This window comes from Liolophura sinensis, chromosome 2 (assembly GCF_032854445.1).
Source record: "Liolophura sinensis isolate JHLJ2023 chromosome 2, CUHK_Ljap_v2, whole genome shotgun sequence".
Lineage (NCBI taxonomy): Eukaryota > Metazoa > Mollusca > Polyplacophora > Chitonida > Chitonidae > Liolophura > Liolophura sinensis.
Genome location: NC_088296.1, coordinates 20,568,053 through 20,584,727, shown reverse-complemented (window position 1 = coordinate 20,584,727; position 16,675 = coordinate 20,568,053). Strand labels below are relative to the sequence as shown.

Genomic DNA, 16,675 nt, shown 5'->3' with positions numbered 1-16,675 from the left:
GTTGCTGAAAGACCTTCCCACGTGCGGCCGGAGAGGAAGCCAGCATGAGCTGGACTTGAACTCACAGGGTCCAAAGCTGGAGTATGTTTTCTGTGTCTCGGCGTTGATAAACTGTCTTCAAAACTTCAGCTTGTAATACGTTTGAGTTAATAAATGATATCTTTTTTTATACAGAATGCTTCGACAGGTTGACGCGGACGAGATTATTGGTGTGCAGAAATGCTTTTGCCCGGCAAATCGGAGCTCACAAAGAGTTTGATCTCAAAACGTCAATGGACAAGACATGGCTTCCTGGTGTAAAAAGAGTCTCTGTTTGCATGCGTCTATGAAAGACAATTTTTTCACTGAATACGTTGTCAGACAAGGCGTAGTTTAACTCGGTGTTTAAGAATCGGATACAGACGACAATTTCGTTTTCCTTTTGTCTTTTTTTCTGTTCCTGTTCATTGATCATGTCATGTGACATTCAGTTCTCAATCACATAACCATTTGTCACATTCTCAAAGCATCTGGCAATATATTCAATCTGCAGGCCAATTAAAACGCACGTGTCTGGGATGAAGGCGAATAGGCCATGGCGTGCATAGACCAATAAAAAGGCTCATCTCTTGGGACGTCGGAGTATTAATATTGGATGGGTCTATTGACCCGTATGATAGCGCTCTGTTAGTACGTAAAGCCGGCGTGCCTCAGGGTTCGTATTTGTAGTTGGCCAACAATCAATCAGGGGCATATCCTTGTCGTCATCAGGGCAGGAGATCCGCAGATGCAGCCCCCGTAATGCCCTGTACCTAGCCTAGTACCAGTCTTTAATACATGAGGTTTGTGCAGATGTATGCCTCATGGGATTCATATGCGATGAATTTCAATGTACATGTATTATACACCGTATAGGTACACTGAGATTATATATATATATATATATATATATATATATATATATATATATATAATATATATATATATATATATATATATATATATATATATATATTCACCATCAACCAAACTGGACATTCCAAAACAACGTTAGCATTTTTCAGTGGTGATGGAAAGACACCAGGAATGTTCTAGGTAAATGAATGAAATCAGTATCCAAATCGTGTACCATGATACTATATAAATTATCGATAATCGGAATGCCCATGCCAGTTGCGCTTTGATTGCAACTGTTCATACCTTCAACGTGGCGATCTAATTCAACACGATGAATATACCTTCCCTAGTAGTCAATCTCTACAGAGGGGCACCGTTGTACAGATGGACGCAATATACTGATATACTGTTCTCTGGAGACCGCACATTACCTGTACGATGACTTTATATGCATCCTTAATCACATAAACACAAACAATACCGTTAGCCGTGTTACAGTCATTGTCTCAACATATGGTTTAGTAGCACACGCACGCTTAAAGATACATAATGCGTGTCACTGAGGAGGAAGATATTTTGACGACCTGAATATACTGATTTCAATTAGGCCATCACCAGAATAAATGTGGTGAATAAAAAATCGTTGCATATATACAGGCATAGTAACCGTCCATACAAATGTAACAATACACAAGAAGTACAGGAATATAAAACCATAAATACAGTCATTAATATTTATGGTGTTATTTTAATATCAGTTACTCATTTAAAATAGGATCGGCTTCATAACATAAGGATTTCCCCTATAGATTGGTGCTACATGCTCCATACACTACAACAACGCCTAGGGTTTTTTTTTTCACAGCCAGAGTAACTCAAAGGTACAAAACATCATTAGGACACACCCAATGACTCCTCGAAAAATTGTAGCTCATAGCAAACTGACAAATTTTACGGAAATATCCTCTTTTAATTATTTGACCAGTATGCAAATTTGGGTTGAAAAAAAAAAAACAACATTTGAATATCGCACCAATTCATTCAACGGTATGCACTTCTTGTTAACCCTTCCGGTTGCGCCCACTTTCGCTCTCCCTGGCGAGATTTCACCATTGAATAAAGTCATGTGACGTCGCGCCATTAACAGGCTCATTTGCATATCAATTTGTTCTAGTTGATTATTCAATGTGATTTAAGGGCACCTACTGATAGCTTCACCCAAAGGTCACGGCGTCTGAGCTTTGCTTATGCAATGTGATTTAGTGCTGAGGGCATCAACTGATAAACTCAGGAGAAGGTCGCAGTTTCAGAACAACAAGGTCTGGTTCCTCCAGTGATGGCGCCAGCGACATGGAATCAGCCGAGCTTTGTCAAAGGCTTTTACCCTGATTTCATAATGTTATATTTTAATAATACCGCCACATCCAGAAATCTGCTTTCTGCCAGCGATTTCTCCTTTGCTACACCACAGGCATGCAATGTAATCAAATCATGCATGCAGAAAATGTTATCTAATTCAATGAAAGCCGGACAAGTTAATATGTTTTGAAATTGTGCAACAGACGACGGATTCGGTAATAAGTAGGTTGTTATTTTACACATGTATATGTTTGTCCTTATTTATTTATTTGAAGCGTAAAACGTGTTCATAAAAATCTATATTGTGGCATAAAAAGAAAAAAAAAACAATCTAACCTCTTGCGGTCGTTTTCGGAAAACCTGAGGTCACCACGCAATTTTTATTAAAAGTTTGGAAAAATATCCTCAAACCCCACATTAGTGGAATAAAAGCTAACATTTTTCCAGTTTTTATACACGTGGAATACAAAAATTTTTAAGGAAATTAATGATGTGCAACACATATAGCAACTTATCATATACTATTACGCAAAAAAACAACAACAAAAACAAACAAAACACAAAAAAACACATTTCGCAATGCCGTCAGGGAACCATTTCATCTGACATTAGCAGATTATGTTACATGTTTGTTTGTGGGGCAGAATGGTTTATAGACAGTGCCATTAGCAAAATCCATTCTGGAAAAGTTTATTTTTGTATTCTCGTTAGCCAATCATCATAGACTTTTTAAACACAAAAATATCCATTGTTACCATAAATATAATTCCTAACGATTCTCATATGGTATGTTTGTCACACAGAATTGTTTGTAAACTGCGCCATTAGCAAAATCCATTCCCGACATTTATAGAATGAGGTTCTGTATAAAGTTCTATAAATTCTCAGACATGCGCGACCTATGCAGTCAAGCCACTGGGCAGTCTTAACAGATGCTCTTGATAGTTCAGTGTTCATAGTGAGGCAAAGAGACCAGGAACGCAAACCCAGTGGCAAAGGTAAAACCAAGGAATCGAGGAAACCAATCTGTTACCAAGGCGACGTCGCCAAGTGCGCGAGAGCTGATGCGATCACGTGCCGCTGTCAGGCGAACACGCGCACGTGTCAATGTTGACAAGGGCTCGTCCGATCGTTTGCATTGCGGCAGAGGAAGCACTGCAGATAAGGCATCGATCGTTTTACCCCTCCCTCCTCAACCACATCACTAGCCCATCTGTCCCTGTCTCTCTGTGTCTCCTTCCATCTCTGTGTGCAGCAATTTCCACTGTCCCCTGAGGATCAGCCTGTCCATGATAGAATCCGACAGGTCGATAGAATCTGAGCCGTGTGTCATCCCCGTGGCACGAAATCTCGCATTCCGCCGGCCATCACGTGACACTGTCACAGCCTCGGTACGACGTCACCATCGAAATTTATCGACGCCATTGTGGCAAAACAATACTGCATGGTTCAACATTTTTTGCTTTGTTCACATTTTTAACAAAATGGGTTCGTTTACTAACTCACACAATTTGCTGTTCCTAAACACAATGCACGAGCGAAACTCGGATCACGTTATGGATAAAACAATGAGAGAAAGATGTCACTATAAAGCGTGAAATAAAATGATCCCGTCTCAAATTATATAGTCCACCAATCGTACTTATGGCATGATAAAGTTTTTGGTTTAGCACTGTTTTCGTAGACTAAAGGCCTATCTGTTAAAAGTGACAGTTGATTTTTTGTGAGTGGAAGTTTGATGTGGCGAATCTGGTTTAGTACAAAGGAGTGTTTGATATTAGCTAACCTGGTTTGGTACACAAGTTAAATTTGATGCTTTTGAAACAGGTGACTATTAGATTGCTCTGGACACAGGGAGGCAAAGCTTCCGTTTAGCTATCCGGAGTGTTGAAGTAAACAAACGTAATTTCACTGATCATCAATTCCAGGTAAAATCTGTAAACTGAGGCGATAACTGTGAAAAGTAATATGAGCGTAAATTCCAACATTGTTACGTCAGTTGTCAATCATTCATCCGATATGGCTAAAATCAGTCACGGTAAAAACATGTTTCCATGGCAACCGTGTATCCTTGCTCCTATTGCAATAAACCAAATTATGAATGCTTATTCAGTAAATGTTGACATTATATAATAGGGTGGAAACAAACTGTTCACAAACGGAGTTTGATTGTTGATAAAGTAGTTAATTTGATATATGAAAGAAAACATGGTTCTGTAGAATTGTATTGTTTAAATCGGATGAAGATTCCCTCCCCTCCACATCATTTTTTATGCCCGATTAAAAGTTTTCGCCATAGCACCACAAGTTAAAGGCAAAACTAAACATCGGTCTGTCGTCGGTGAAAAATAACTCAAAAACTATACAGTGTAGACGTAGAACATCTGAAAGAAGAAAGTAAAACTCGTAGTATAGATGGAATTCATTCAAGTTACACAGCTAAGAGGCGACGAGGTGTATCCACGTCACAAAATGTGTACGTAAAATGGTACCTCATTCATGAGGTCTCTGGTTCGAATCCATCTCTCGATGGCTTTTACGTCACGAGAATTTTCCGGTCACCTTGGCTAAAAAGTCTGTAAGTACGGCTATAAAACAAATTCAAATAAATAAATGAATCTGACTTAAAGGCTTAAATATACGAACACTAAACTTTTTTAAGAAAAATAAAAAAAGGCACATTTACACGTTTCTGTTAAATGTCACAATGGATTGAATGGAAACTAACTGAAAACGTTAAGTAACCCCACATTGTGCATGTACTTCAACTGTTTAGTGATATCTGCCATTAACAATGATTAATGATAAAACTGCTTACCAGTCCTTCAATTCTATATATAAAAAAATACCCCCTCAAACCTTTTTCATGACGTAATAATGCTATTACATATGGCGGAGTTCAGCTGCGTGCCTATACTTCACGAAAATACAATTCTGTAAAACGTGAAGATTTGCACGACATGCACGTGCATTAGCTTAGGGTGCATTTCCATATTTGTACCTAAGCGCATGCGTGAGTTTCTATACGTTCACTAAATATTGCGAAATAACTGTTTACCCTCTGTACCTGACATTGGTCTATACAATCATTCTTAATACAATTTGAACTGTATTATACAGAATGTCCCTCGCTAGTATACACATGTTTTAGTTTGTGCAGATTGTGTGGATCCTTGTTTAACATGGTGGGCAAAAGTTGCCAATACCAGGACCCATTCAGTTTACACAAACCAAAAAAAACATATGTATACTAGCATGCGACGTGTTTTATAATACAGTTAAAAAAGGTATAAAAATGGTTGTTTGTATTGTTCGTAAAACACCGATTCTAAATAAAATTTAATTTGATTTGATTTGATTTCACTGATTAAATCTCGATTAAAACTGTCCAAATTATACTGATAAACTGTTTATTTCATTAAAAAATATTGAACATTAATAGCTATGACTAATTTATACAGAACACCCCCTTCTTGTTTTTGATAGAATATATCTCATTAATTGGATCAGTTGTTTTTACTGGTATACTGAGTACAAACTGAGGAACACTATAAAGAGACAGACACCCATATCTCCCTATTATCATCACGGTAATTACGCCTACGCGAGCTGCAATTTGTACCAAGACACCATTTCTGATGCACTTTCACGGTGCGACTGCGTGAGAAGCAAGGGCACGTATACAGATACACATGGACAATCTGACTGTATCAGAGAAGCACAAGGGGTGCGCTAGCGGAGAGACAGCCGCGACATTTGTACAGAAAGACTTTCTCCTTTAGACATATCATTATTACTCCCCCAGCACCCCACGAGGCTCGATCTTCAGCCATCTTGATTGCTCGCGATCCCATTAGCCTGATTTGTTTTTGCGTCCGCTTCGACTATTTTGCACCCAGGAAATGACTTATTTGCACATTGGACTGTTCCGAGAAAGTGCGACTGCAGGTGATACATTTATCGACTGACCGAGAAACGGGGTTGTCAACTGCTGTATGCCACAAGGACTGGTTGCTTGGATTGCTAAGAGGTTGATCGCTATTTTGTGAAGTCAATTCCACTCCATTCAGGTTGCCTTCAGGTTTTCATTGTTGTCTGCACATTTACCGTCCTGCCAACACGTTTTCATTATTGTCTGCACCTTTACTGTCCTGCCGGCACGTTTTCATTATTTTCTGCACATTTACCGTCCTGTCGGCACGTTTTCTCTGCTGCCTACGTCTTCTCAGTTGACTACACGTTGTCACCGTTGCCTACGCGTTATTCCCGTTGCCTCCACGTCATTAAAGGTTGTGCGTTTTCCATCAATAGTGCGCGTTTGCCATTAGGATTGAGCACTTTTTCATGATGGAAAACGATCAACCCATCACGGTTGATCGCTTTCCATCACGGTTGAGCGTTTCCATCAAAGCTGAATGTTCTCCACCAAGGCTGAGCGTTTCCATCAAAGCTGAGCGTTTTCCATGAAGGCTGAGTGTTTTCCATCATGGCTGAGCGTTTTCCATCAAGGCTGAGCATTTTCCATCAAAGCTGAATATTCTCCACCAAGGCTGGGCGTTTCCATTAAAGCTGAGCGTTTTCCATGAAGGCTGAGCGTTTTCCATCAAAGCTGAATGTTCTTCATCAAGGCTGAGAGTTTCCCATCAAGGCTGAGCGTTTCCATCAAGGCTGGGAGTTTTCCGTCAAAGCTGAGCGTTTCCCGTGTTGATACGCTGTATTTTTGTCAGGTTCATTGAGCTTTTTTCTTGCTGGTTCTGCAATCCTAATGTTATTTAACATCTTTAACCACGTGATCGAGGCCAGTCACCAACCTACTGACGAATTTTCAGGTTTAGCGGTACAAAATCGTGCGCCATATTCGTGGAAGTTAAGTGGTCTTCAACAAACGTAAGACTTCCCGAACGGTCACAAGAGCGGCCTCCGCTGCTTAATACCACCAAGGTTCCAAAGGGGACACAAGAAAGGAATCTAGAAATGTCCTGCCCAAGGCCGGGATTGAACTTTCAGGTCGGGTGTAAACCGTTGGTTGTCGTGCTCCTTTCATTTATACCATGTCCTTGTCTTCTACTCATTAATGAAACGTGTCACCATTATCATTATATTACAAGAAGACAATGAGATTAGCATGACACGGCGAGAAGCCAGAACGTACTCAGAAAAAGACGGTATTTAAATGCATGTCTATAAAGGATTTATTTCATCTCTATAGTATAAAGACTCGCTTTATATTCGTCGTCGCATCATCGCGTTGTGGTTATATTATACATTGGCTACACAGTTCTCAATTGCTTGAAAGAGCCTCCTGAATTCATCTCTCAGACGATATTCATCTATACCAACCCTACCCTCAGCCACCACACGACCCTCCGCCCCCCCCCCCCCCCCCCACTCCTCCCCCTTTCTATAAAGCGCTGATACCCTGCCAACCAGACCTTGATCTATATCACATGACGATCCGGCCACATCAGATTAGTCTGAAGATATTGGCATCTAAAATTCGGACAGCGAATTTTCTCTCCAGACCTAGACAATATGTGTCTGACCCACATGCAGAACGGGATCAAACCGACCCTCTCTGTATCGTGCGATAATTATCTGATCAATGAGGTCACGGGATCGAATCCATCTCGTGCTGGCATGGTGGCAAATACAGGAATACAGTATCCCTTAATACACCTAAATATTAATTAATACACCTGGATAAAACCTGAATATCACTTAATAAACCTGAATATTCCTTTATAGGACATCTAATTACCCTTAAATACACCTTGGCATACCTGAACATCCCTTAATTCATCTGGCTATACCTGGTTATCCCTTATTACCTTAAAACACCTGGCTATACTTTAATAAAGCTGTCTATCCCTCAATACACCTTATTATGCCTGGCTATACCTTAATACACCTGGCTATACACATGACTATACCTTAATGCACCTGGTTATCCCTCAATACACACGGCTACACCTTAATACACATGGCTATACCTAAATACACATGGCTATACCTGGTTATCCTTTAATACACTGACTATACCGGCTAAACTTTAATAAACCTGGCTATACTTTAATACACATGACTATACCTGGCTACCCCTTCATACACATGGCAATCCCTTAATACACCTGGCTATCCCTTAATTCACCTGGCTATCCCTTAATACGCCGGTCTATATCTGGCTAACCTTTAAGACACTGACTCTTCCCGGCCATCCTTCAATACACCTGACTATACCGGCTAAACTTTAATAAACCTGGCTATACTTTAATACACATGACTATACCTGGCTACCCCTTCATACACATGGCAATCCCTTAATACACCTGGCTATCCCTTAATTCACCTGGCTATCCCTTAATACGCCGGTCTATATCTGGCTAACCTTTAAGACACTGACTCTTCCCGGCCATCCTTCAATACACCTGACTATACCTGGTTATCCCTTATTAAATACACGTGAATATTCCTGAATACCTATAATTCACCTGGATATACGTGAATACACATAAATCCTCCTCTGTGTGCTTAGATACACGCAAATATACCTTAATCCGTCTGATTATACCTATTTAGACTAGAACAAACCTTCACAGTGCTGAAGTTACATGCATATACTAAAATACATATAATCCGCCATATACTCATCAAGCTCGATGCGCCCGGAGCAATGTACGTGTCATTTGTATACAGTGCTGATATACCCGCTAATGGCCTCCGATACATGCATGTCACATTAAACCCGAGATTACATAGATGTGTCTATAATGGTACAGCCTACAAAGGCTCTATTCTATTCCCCGTTAGCGTGACACACTTGCACTGAAAGCGAGCGAATCCTATATACCCGCGCAAAAGATCTATAATTCGTAATTAGCATCTTTACCTGTTGACCAAGGATACATTTACCTGCATGCAAAAAGATTTTTTCCGATATTCTCTACACGCGAGTCCTGCATGACCAGAAACTGCCGTTATAATACGGTTGGCGACAATGTGTACAGCATAATATGACCACTTTACTTATGCAACGGTATATGTCCCTGTTCAAACATGGCCTCTTGTAAGACTGAGCACGCAAGGCCAATATTGGATCCCTTACGGGACTCTACAAAGAATAACACGAAGATATGAATGTAGCTTAAGACATAACATGAAATCGGAGTTCCGGTTTTTCCCAAGGCTAACGAATCATATTGTTTGAGAGAGAGAGAGAGTAAATATTACACAAGACCGGGATTCCGGATTGCATTCGGGGCGGATGTTGTATCATTTTGTTTGGAACGATATGAATTGTTATATTATGTCTATACATGTGTATGTGCTTGAGTTTTTTTTTTTAGACATATGACGACGAGAACTCATTAAGTGTGTGTGCATACGCTGTATCTCTTTGTCGCAAGGTGAGTCCATTTGGCCGAAGTGCTGTCGCCACTGAAGTATTACGTCCATGGCATCAGAAATGGCACTCAACCCAGTTATGTTATACTGATACCTGGTAAACCAATCCTGTTTCCATGATCTAAATCTCAGTACCAAGTGTCAAGCTAATCAGAAACGAGTACCATTTGAAATCTTTGGGATGACGCGACCCAAGTTTGAACCCACGTCTTCCAGCTTCTAGAAGATCTACAGTCGAGTAGATAAAGTATATATCTGTTAATCGGCAGATCCGGGGTTCAGCGTCGGCATACCTCATATCTAGGACATTAATAATGGAAATAATGGAAGTTCATCGTTTTGTATCTGTCAAGGGTGTCTCGTTTGGTGTCAGCATGGCACTCCAGTGAGGAATCTCTATAAATGTGCCACCAGTGAGATCAGACAGTTACTCCAAAAAATCCGTTACATTGAACACAAATTCCATTGTCTAGGTAATGCTAGGTGTATGTACATGTATGATTTGACGTCGTATTAAACAATGTTTCAGTCATATAACGACGAAGAGCCACGATGCTAGAAAACATTTTGTTAAAGCAGCACATTGTTCCTTTAAATAAATCACATATGTTCTGTTAGCCCAACAGAAAGATTGTCTTAAACCAACGTGATATTTTGTCGAGTATGACACAGTGGTGGAAACCGGGCACAGCCCGGGGGAAACCCACGATAATCCGCAGGTTGTTGCCAGACCTTCCCACGTATGGCCTTGAACTCACAGCGACCGCTGCGCGCTAACCAACTGAGCCACGGAGGCCCCTTGTGTTACAATAACATAACATATTCTAACAACACCCAAACAATAGACTTTCTGTTAAAATTAACACATTACTTTTTTGAGTGTAGATTATTCATTACCTTTGCTAAATAAAACTCAGTGATGAACGGCTTTGCTAAATAAAACATTACGACATCGATATTGCCCTAAAAATATTCTCGTCTACGGCTATGTCAAATATAACCGTCAGTGGCTTAATAGCCTTGTCATCAGTCCACTTTTCTTTTTGCCTGTTGAAATGTGTTAATTGTGAAAGATTGTATGAGCCATGCCAAAAGTCTGACGACGTAGTGAACGAAGACTTCGAGATGTATATTCGAAAGTCTCATGCTTGTACTGTACCAAAACATCTTCATAAATATTTTTAACAGAACCACAGTAAAGCCTGAAAAGAAATTAACGGAGCAGAAATTCAGCTAGATAATGGTATTTCACCTACATATACAAAGCTCTGCGCACACTGGCCTTTCCTTATTTCTACATAACCCAGCATATTTCGCACTATGTTTACATGTAGGTAACCACACGTACGCTAAAGCTCGGTAAACCTAAAAATACACCTAATTGTAAAAAGCAAAAACAGCAGTCTGCATTCCAACAGTTTGCATGCCTATACGCGAGGGTTAGCTGTAGCTATTATGGGTTGACTCAACCCCAGTTAGCACATACCTTGTCTAAGTAAACGTACAAAGCCGATAGTTATAGGCAGACGAAACTTTCGATGGCGTGTTTTATATGCCATGGCCATATTTTACAAATCTACACCAGACTTGACAAACATAAATACTAAATCAGTTTATAGCCTGCAAGGTTTTGGGTGTTGTCAGTTAGGTCCCTTCTTGCTAACGGCAGATATGTCCTGCATAAAATAGTTCGCTAAATTCTGCCTAAAAACTAAAAAAAAATCCCCAAAACCGTAATGTGTTACGAGATGTATGACAGGTGCTCCAAAAATACTCTGTTAAATTTAACAGAAAGTCTGAGTAATGCTAGAATGTATTCTGCTATTGCAGCAGATTATTCTGTTAAATATAACACACATATTCTATTAGTTCATCATAAAGATTAGACCAACAGGACGCTATATTGAATATGACACATTACTGTGTAATAAGAACACAATAACTTCAAACATCATCCACACAACAAAGTTTCTGTTAAAATCAACAGATTCATTTTTTTAAAAGTGCGATTGTTATTTCTCTAAATTCTGTCCAAAAACGAAAGAAATCATCAAAACCGAAATGTATTGCGAGATGTGTATGAAGTACATCCTTGAGTACATGGTCAAAATAGCAGGAATTTAATGCCTGTACATGTATGAAATGACTAACACATAGAACACTAACCCCGATGTTCCAGGCGTAGACCAAAACGTTGTTCTAGACATTTCGGTCAATTAATTCTTCGTTTAACGCATACTACTGTTCAGAACATTGTGCGCGTGTATGGTTTCGTTTCAGCGTCATAGATACGCGTCTATGATTACAGGTAAAAATTTCATTATTCATCAATGGTGCGTGAAATAGCATCGATCTTGTCAACACGCGCGTAAATCCTGTGTCCTCTTACACACAGAATATAGAAACATCCATCACATCGCAGAAAATAATTACAACGCTAAAAAAATAATAATCTGTTACTTTTAACAGAAAGTCGCTTGTCTAGGTGATTCTAGAATGTATTCTATTTTTTTATTTGATTCGTGTTTTACGCCGCAGTCAAGAATATTTGACAGCATTATGGTGGGGAGTGGGGGGGGGGGAGGACCGGGCAGAACTTGGGGAAACCCGCAACCATCCGCAGGTTGCTGGCAGACCTTCCCACGTACTGTGTCCACATTCAGCGTAATGTCATATTAGTCTAGTATACCTTTTGTGATTAGTTAACAGAATTTCTGAGTTGTATATATAACAGAAAAATCTGATGTAATATATTCTGACTTTTTGTTAAATTTAAGAGATTATTTTTTGTGAGAACTTGAATAATTTTTAGTGTGTTCACACATGCATCCAAGACAATTCCGGAAGATACATGTATTACAGTACATAGCTAAGTCAAAGTGATAAAAACTTCATTTTGGATGAAGATCAAAGAGAAACGCAGCTAGTTATCAATCATAATTAAGGTATATAACAGTAGATGTTAGGATGACCTGCCGAGGTATTTCAGAACCGCAAAATGCTGGCCGAAAATTAATTTTGTGTTGTAATTACAGAATTCATTCTAGCATAACTCAAACAACAGACTTTCCGTTTAACTTAACAGATTATTCTTCTTTATTGTGGCACTTCCGTTACAAACTATAACGCTATGATGGCAATCTTAATTTGATTACAATTCTTATCATTGTATGGGCATAAGCCTGTTGAATAAAGCTTACTTCCACTAAAAATATACACGAGCTCAGTAAGAGTAACAAATCGTTTCCACAACTACTGTAATCTGGAAATATCCGTAACACTTATAGATACATATCCGTTCTAATTTCGTAATACACATTGACAAAGCTGTGTGAAATTCACGACGCATCTGACCATGTGGTTCACAGTTGAGGTGTATGTAATTTTCCGTGCCTGAAACATTAAATCTGTGTTGACTGCCTTCCGTAATCTGTGCAATCCAAGTAACACTCACAGCCTGATCGCTTATCTGATTTCCCAAGTTGCTGTATTTTCAGGGAATTTCAATGCTTCTGTACGCCCTGGTCTAATTCCGTTATCTACATGGTACGTTCTTAGCATATTTACCCATGCATGTTTCCCAGTTGCTGTGATTTTTGGAATGTTCGCACTATACTTCATATTTTATTCGTTATGAATGTGTAACAATACGAAGAATTGACTGCCTTTCAGTGATTCAAGTCTTACATGCAGTGTATACGGCTACAAAGAAACCTGTACATGCACTTGTCAAATACCAGGGCCATAATACTCCGTGGCCCTGACCTTAATAGAATATCTAGGTTTCCTGATACCATGTTTTAATATCCTGTACCCCTTTTTTATGCATAAATGCCTTACTGCCATCCATTCCCGTTATTATAAAGCTTAATGGCTTCATGAAGAGATAAATATTATCTCGAAGCTCAAATATACGTTATATCAGTTGATGCACCGAAGCTTGCAAGTGCTATCTCGATTTATGTCTAAGACTCACGCCATCTTTATCTGAGGTCATATCTCGCCATTTTTTTTTTAAATATGCGCGTGGTTGTGCCGTTGTCGGAGGCCTTCATCTATACACGCTTACTATAGGCCCGTATATCAGTTGTAAATACTTTGTATACTCTACACTGGAGAAGAGAAATACATGTACAGCAGTAGCTCCCATCCCACACCCTATACCCAGCCCCAATTCCTAAGGGTGACCACCTAACTTATGGCACTGGTAGGTTTGTATTACACATAATACATGTGTACGTGTAAAGGACAGGATGGTGAAAGTCATACGAAGCCTTTTTAACAGAGATCGAATTTGTCGTTGTTGTTTTTGTTGATGATCGAGAACGTCTGGCATCGCTGCAACCTGGGGTAGAAATTTTGTTCATATAACATGGTTGTTGTTGTTGTTGTTTTTGCTGATGAAGGAAAACTTCTAGCTTCACTGTAACCTACAACAGACAACTTCCTAATGTTGTCAGTCATAGCGTATGTTTGTGGTTTGCTGACTAAGTAAAACTTATGATTTCACTGTATCTTACATTAAGAATCATGTTAATAAGGTATCGTTGCATTGCTGCTGTTATATTTGGTTTTAAATCAAAACCATCGGCTTCAATGGTGACCTAATCTTTTGAATCATAAATTAATACCTCACTATCAGCATGCCCTATTCTCTTTTACCCGTTCTGACAGTTCTACGAATAATTCAATAACGGTTGTTTCGTACACTGGATATTAACCGCTAAGTATGGGAAAACGAATCCTGGCAAGAAAAAACTGCTGTCCAAATCTATTCCCTAACTTTTAAACCCGTTTACTGCATTTACGTTCAATTGCACTTGAGGTTGCAGTATATCAGAACTAGGTGCCAAGACCCAGGAACCTCTCACCTATGCGGTTGCTGTGAGCTCAAGTCCAGCTTTGGCTGGCTTCCTCTCAAGCCGTACGTGGGAAGATCTGCCAGCAACCTGCGGATTGTCGTGAGTTTCCCCCGTGTTTTGCCCGGTTTCCTCTCACCATCATGCTGGCCGCAGTTGCATAAGTCAAATATTCTTGAGTACGGCGTAATACAGCGATCAAATAAATAAATAAATAAATAAATAAATATCAGCACAACTGCAGGTTGTAAGCGCTTGTATCAGCTGAGTGGGTGCCAGCTGCAATGGGGCATGTTCGGATTGTCTATGGTGTTAAGGGCTTAACTGATGTATAAATGACCCAATTTAGCTGTGCTGACAATTCGTAAACTATATGTAGGTCTATATACAAGTCGGCTGTCCCTGCTGGATTAGTGACATTGCGTGTTGCTGGCTTTAGTGCAACATTCATGCTTATGCCATAATTTACCAACTTTGAATAAAAATGTCTTTGTATTTTCAAAAAAAAATAAATAACTCGTGTTTTACCGAACGCTGATTTTTAAAGAATGTCCCTATGCACCTTCAAAGCCCATGTTGTAACAGAGTTCCGTTTCATGAAGAATGTTTCTGTGTTCCTTCAGCATGACGTTCAATTCATGTAAAGTCTATCATGTCAAAGGTCGGATTTATACAGAACACGTCCCTATGCATTAAAACAAGGTTCGTTTATGTCTCATAATATATGTGATTCATCTGTAAACCAATGTTGTACGAAAGCTTGGTTTTATAACGAATATGTTTCCCTTTCGTATGAGATTCATTTATGAACCCGTCTTGTAACCAAGCTTGGTTTTGTTAAGAATGCGACGATGCATCCGAAAATCAGATTTGTATTCAGGTGGTGTCGCCTTGTCGTCATGTATGTCATAGAAAGGTGGATGCTTGGCTTTATACCGAACTCCCTGCATAGAATTAATGTTCGATGTGAATTCCGGACCCCCTCCCCCTCCCCTGGGGACGTCATAGCCGTCTCTCTTCTTATCCCAGAGGATACCGTGTCACCCTTGTATCTACTACTGGATCGTAAACACTTCTATTAATGCTTATATTAGAGCGGTATCACGTAGCATACACACGCGATAACTGTGAAAATGTTCAATAGCCGTAGGCCTATATGTATAGCTACTAACTGAGCCTCTACCTGCAAGAGCTGCATTGGCAGTTATAGCTTCGATTAGAGATACGTCTGTACAGTGGCCGCGATTGTCCACTACTGCCATCCCTCTGTGTAGTCGCCACCAATGGATGCGTGTCTGTCTGGTATCTGCGGTGCCATATTGGTCGCAGAACATCTTCCCGGTCTGTGGAAGCCAGGGACCCAGGCTGGTATTGACCAGACCTTCAACGCACGCCCAAAACACTATCTATGTCAACATATGGCCGTGTAATACTCATCGTTATTGACCCCATATCAAACATTCATCCATCCTGTTCCCAAGTGCATGTTGCACTTTCCCGTTAATCGTTAAGCGCATGGATTATTGCCACTGCGTTAACGCCGGAATAACACGATAAAAGCCAAAACTGTACAGCCGGCATCGTCTGTCGTCGGCTATTATAATAGTGTATGTGTGTGTTTGAGCTGCCGACTTACTTGGCCTGGTTCCACGACAGCCGGCTCTGCCAGGGTCCGTCACCAAGATGGCCCTACCTATTGACGGCGCGACCGGATCCACCAAATATTACAACGGAGATACGCCAAAACGGACTGAACGAATAAAAAAAAACATCACCTGATATTTGTTTTACATTATATTATTTATCTTATATCCGGTAAAATGGACTTACCTTTATGCATGCCGGTAAACCGATCCTTAAGCACAGTCAGTTCGTAGATTTGACCGTATTCGTCAAAAATCGGTCTAAGATCTTTTTCCTCTAAGTTCCTGGGAATTTGACCAACGAACAGCTTTACGGCGTCCTGGTCCTTCATTGGGATCGTCGGGTTATGCACAGATGGACCGTTTTGATTGCTATGGTCTACGATAGTCACCACACCATTCTGCATGGCAGCCATGTTGTGTTGAAGCTCCAGGTTTGGTGGTACAGTATACGGACTCGCTCCGAGCTCTGGTATTCCTCCACTCTCAATCTCTCCGACTCTCTCTCTAGCTCTCTCTCGCTCTCAGCCAACGACT

The 16,675-nt window shown here is 40.1% G+C and overlaps 1 protein-coding gene across 1 annotated transcript in view; it reads right to left on the bottom strand.

The window, feature by feature from the left end:
* LOC135462432 (CUGBP Elav-like family member 4) overlaps positions 1-16,470 on the bottom strand; it is a 166,536-nt gene extending 150,066 nt beyond the window's left edge. The window contains exon 1 of the mRNA XM_064739658.1: positions 16,326-16,470. Coding sequence (XP_064595728.1) covers positions 16,326-16,470 — 145 coding nt within the window. The remainder of the gene's footprint in view (positions 1-16,325) is intronic.
* Positions 16,471-16,675: the final 205 nt, after the last annotated feature.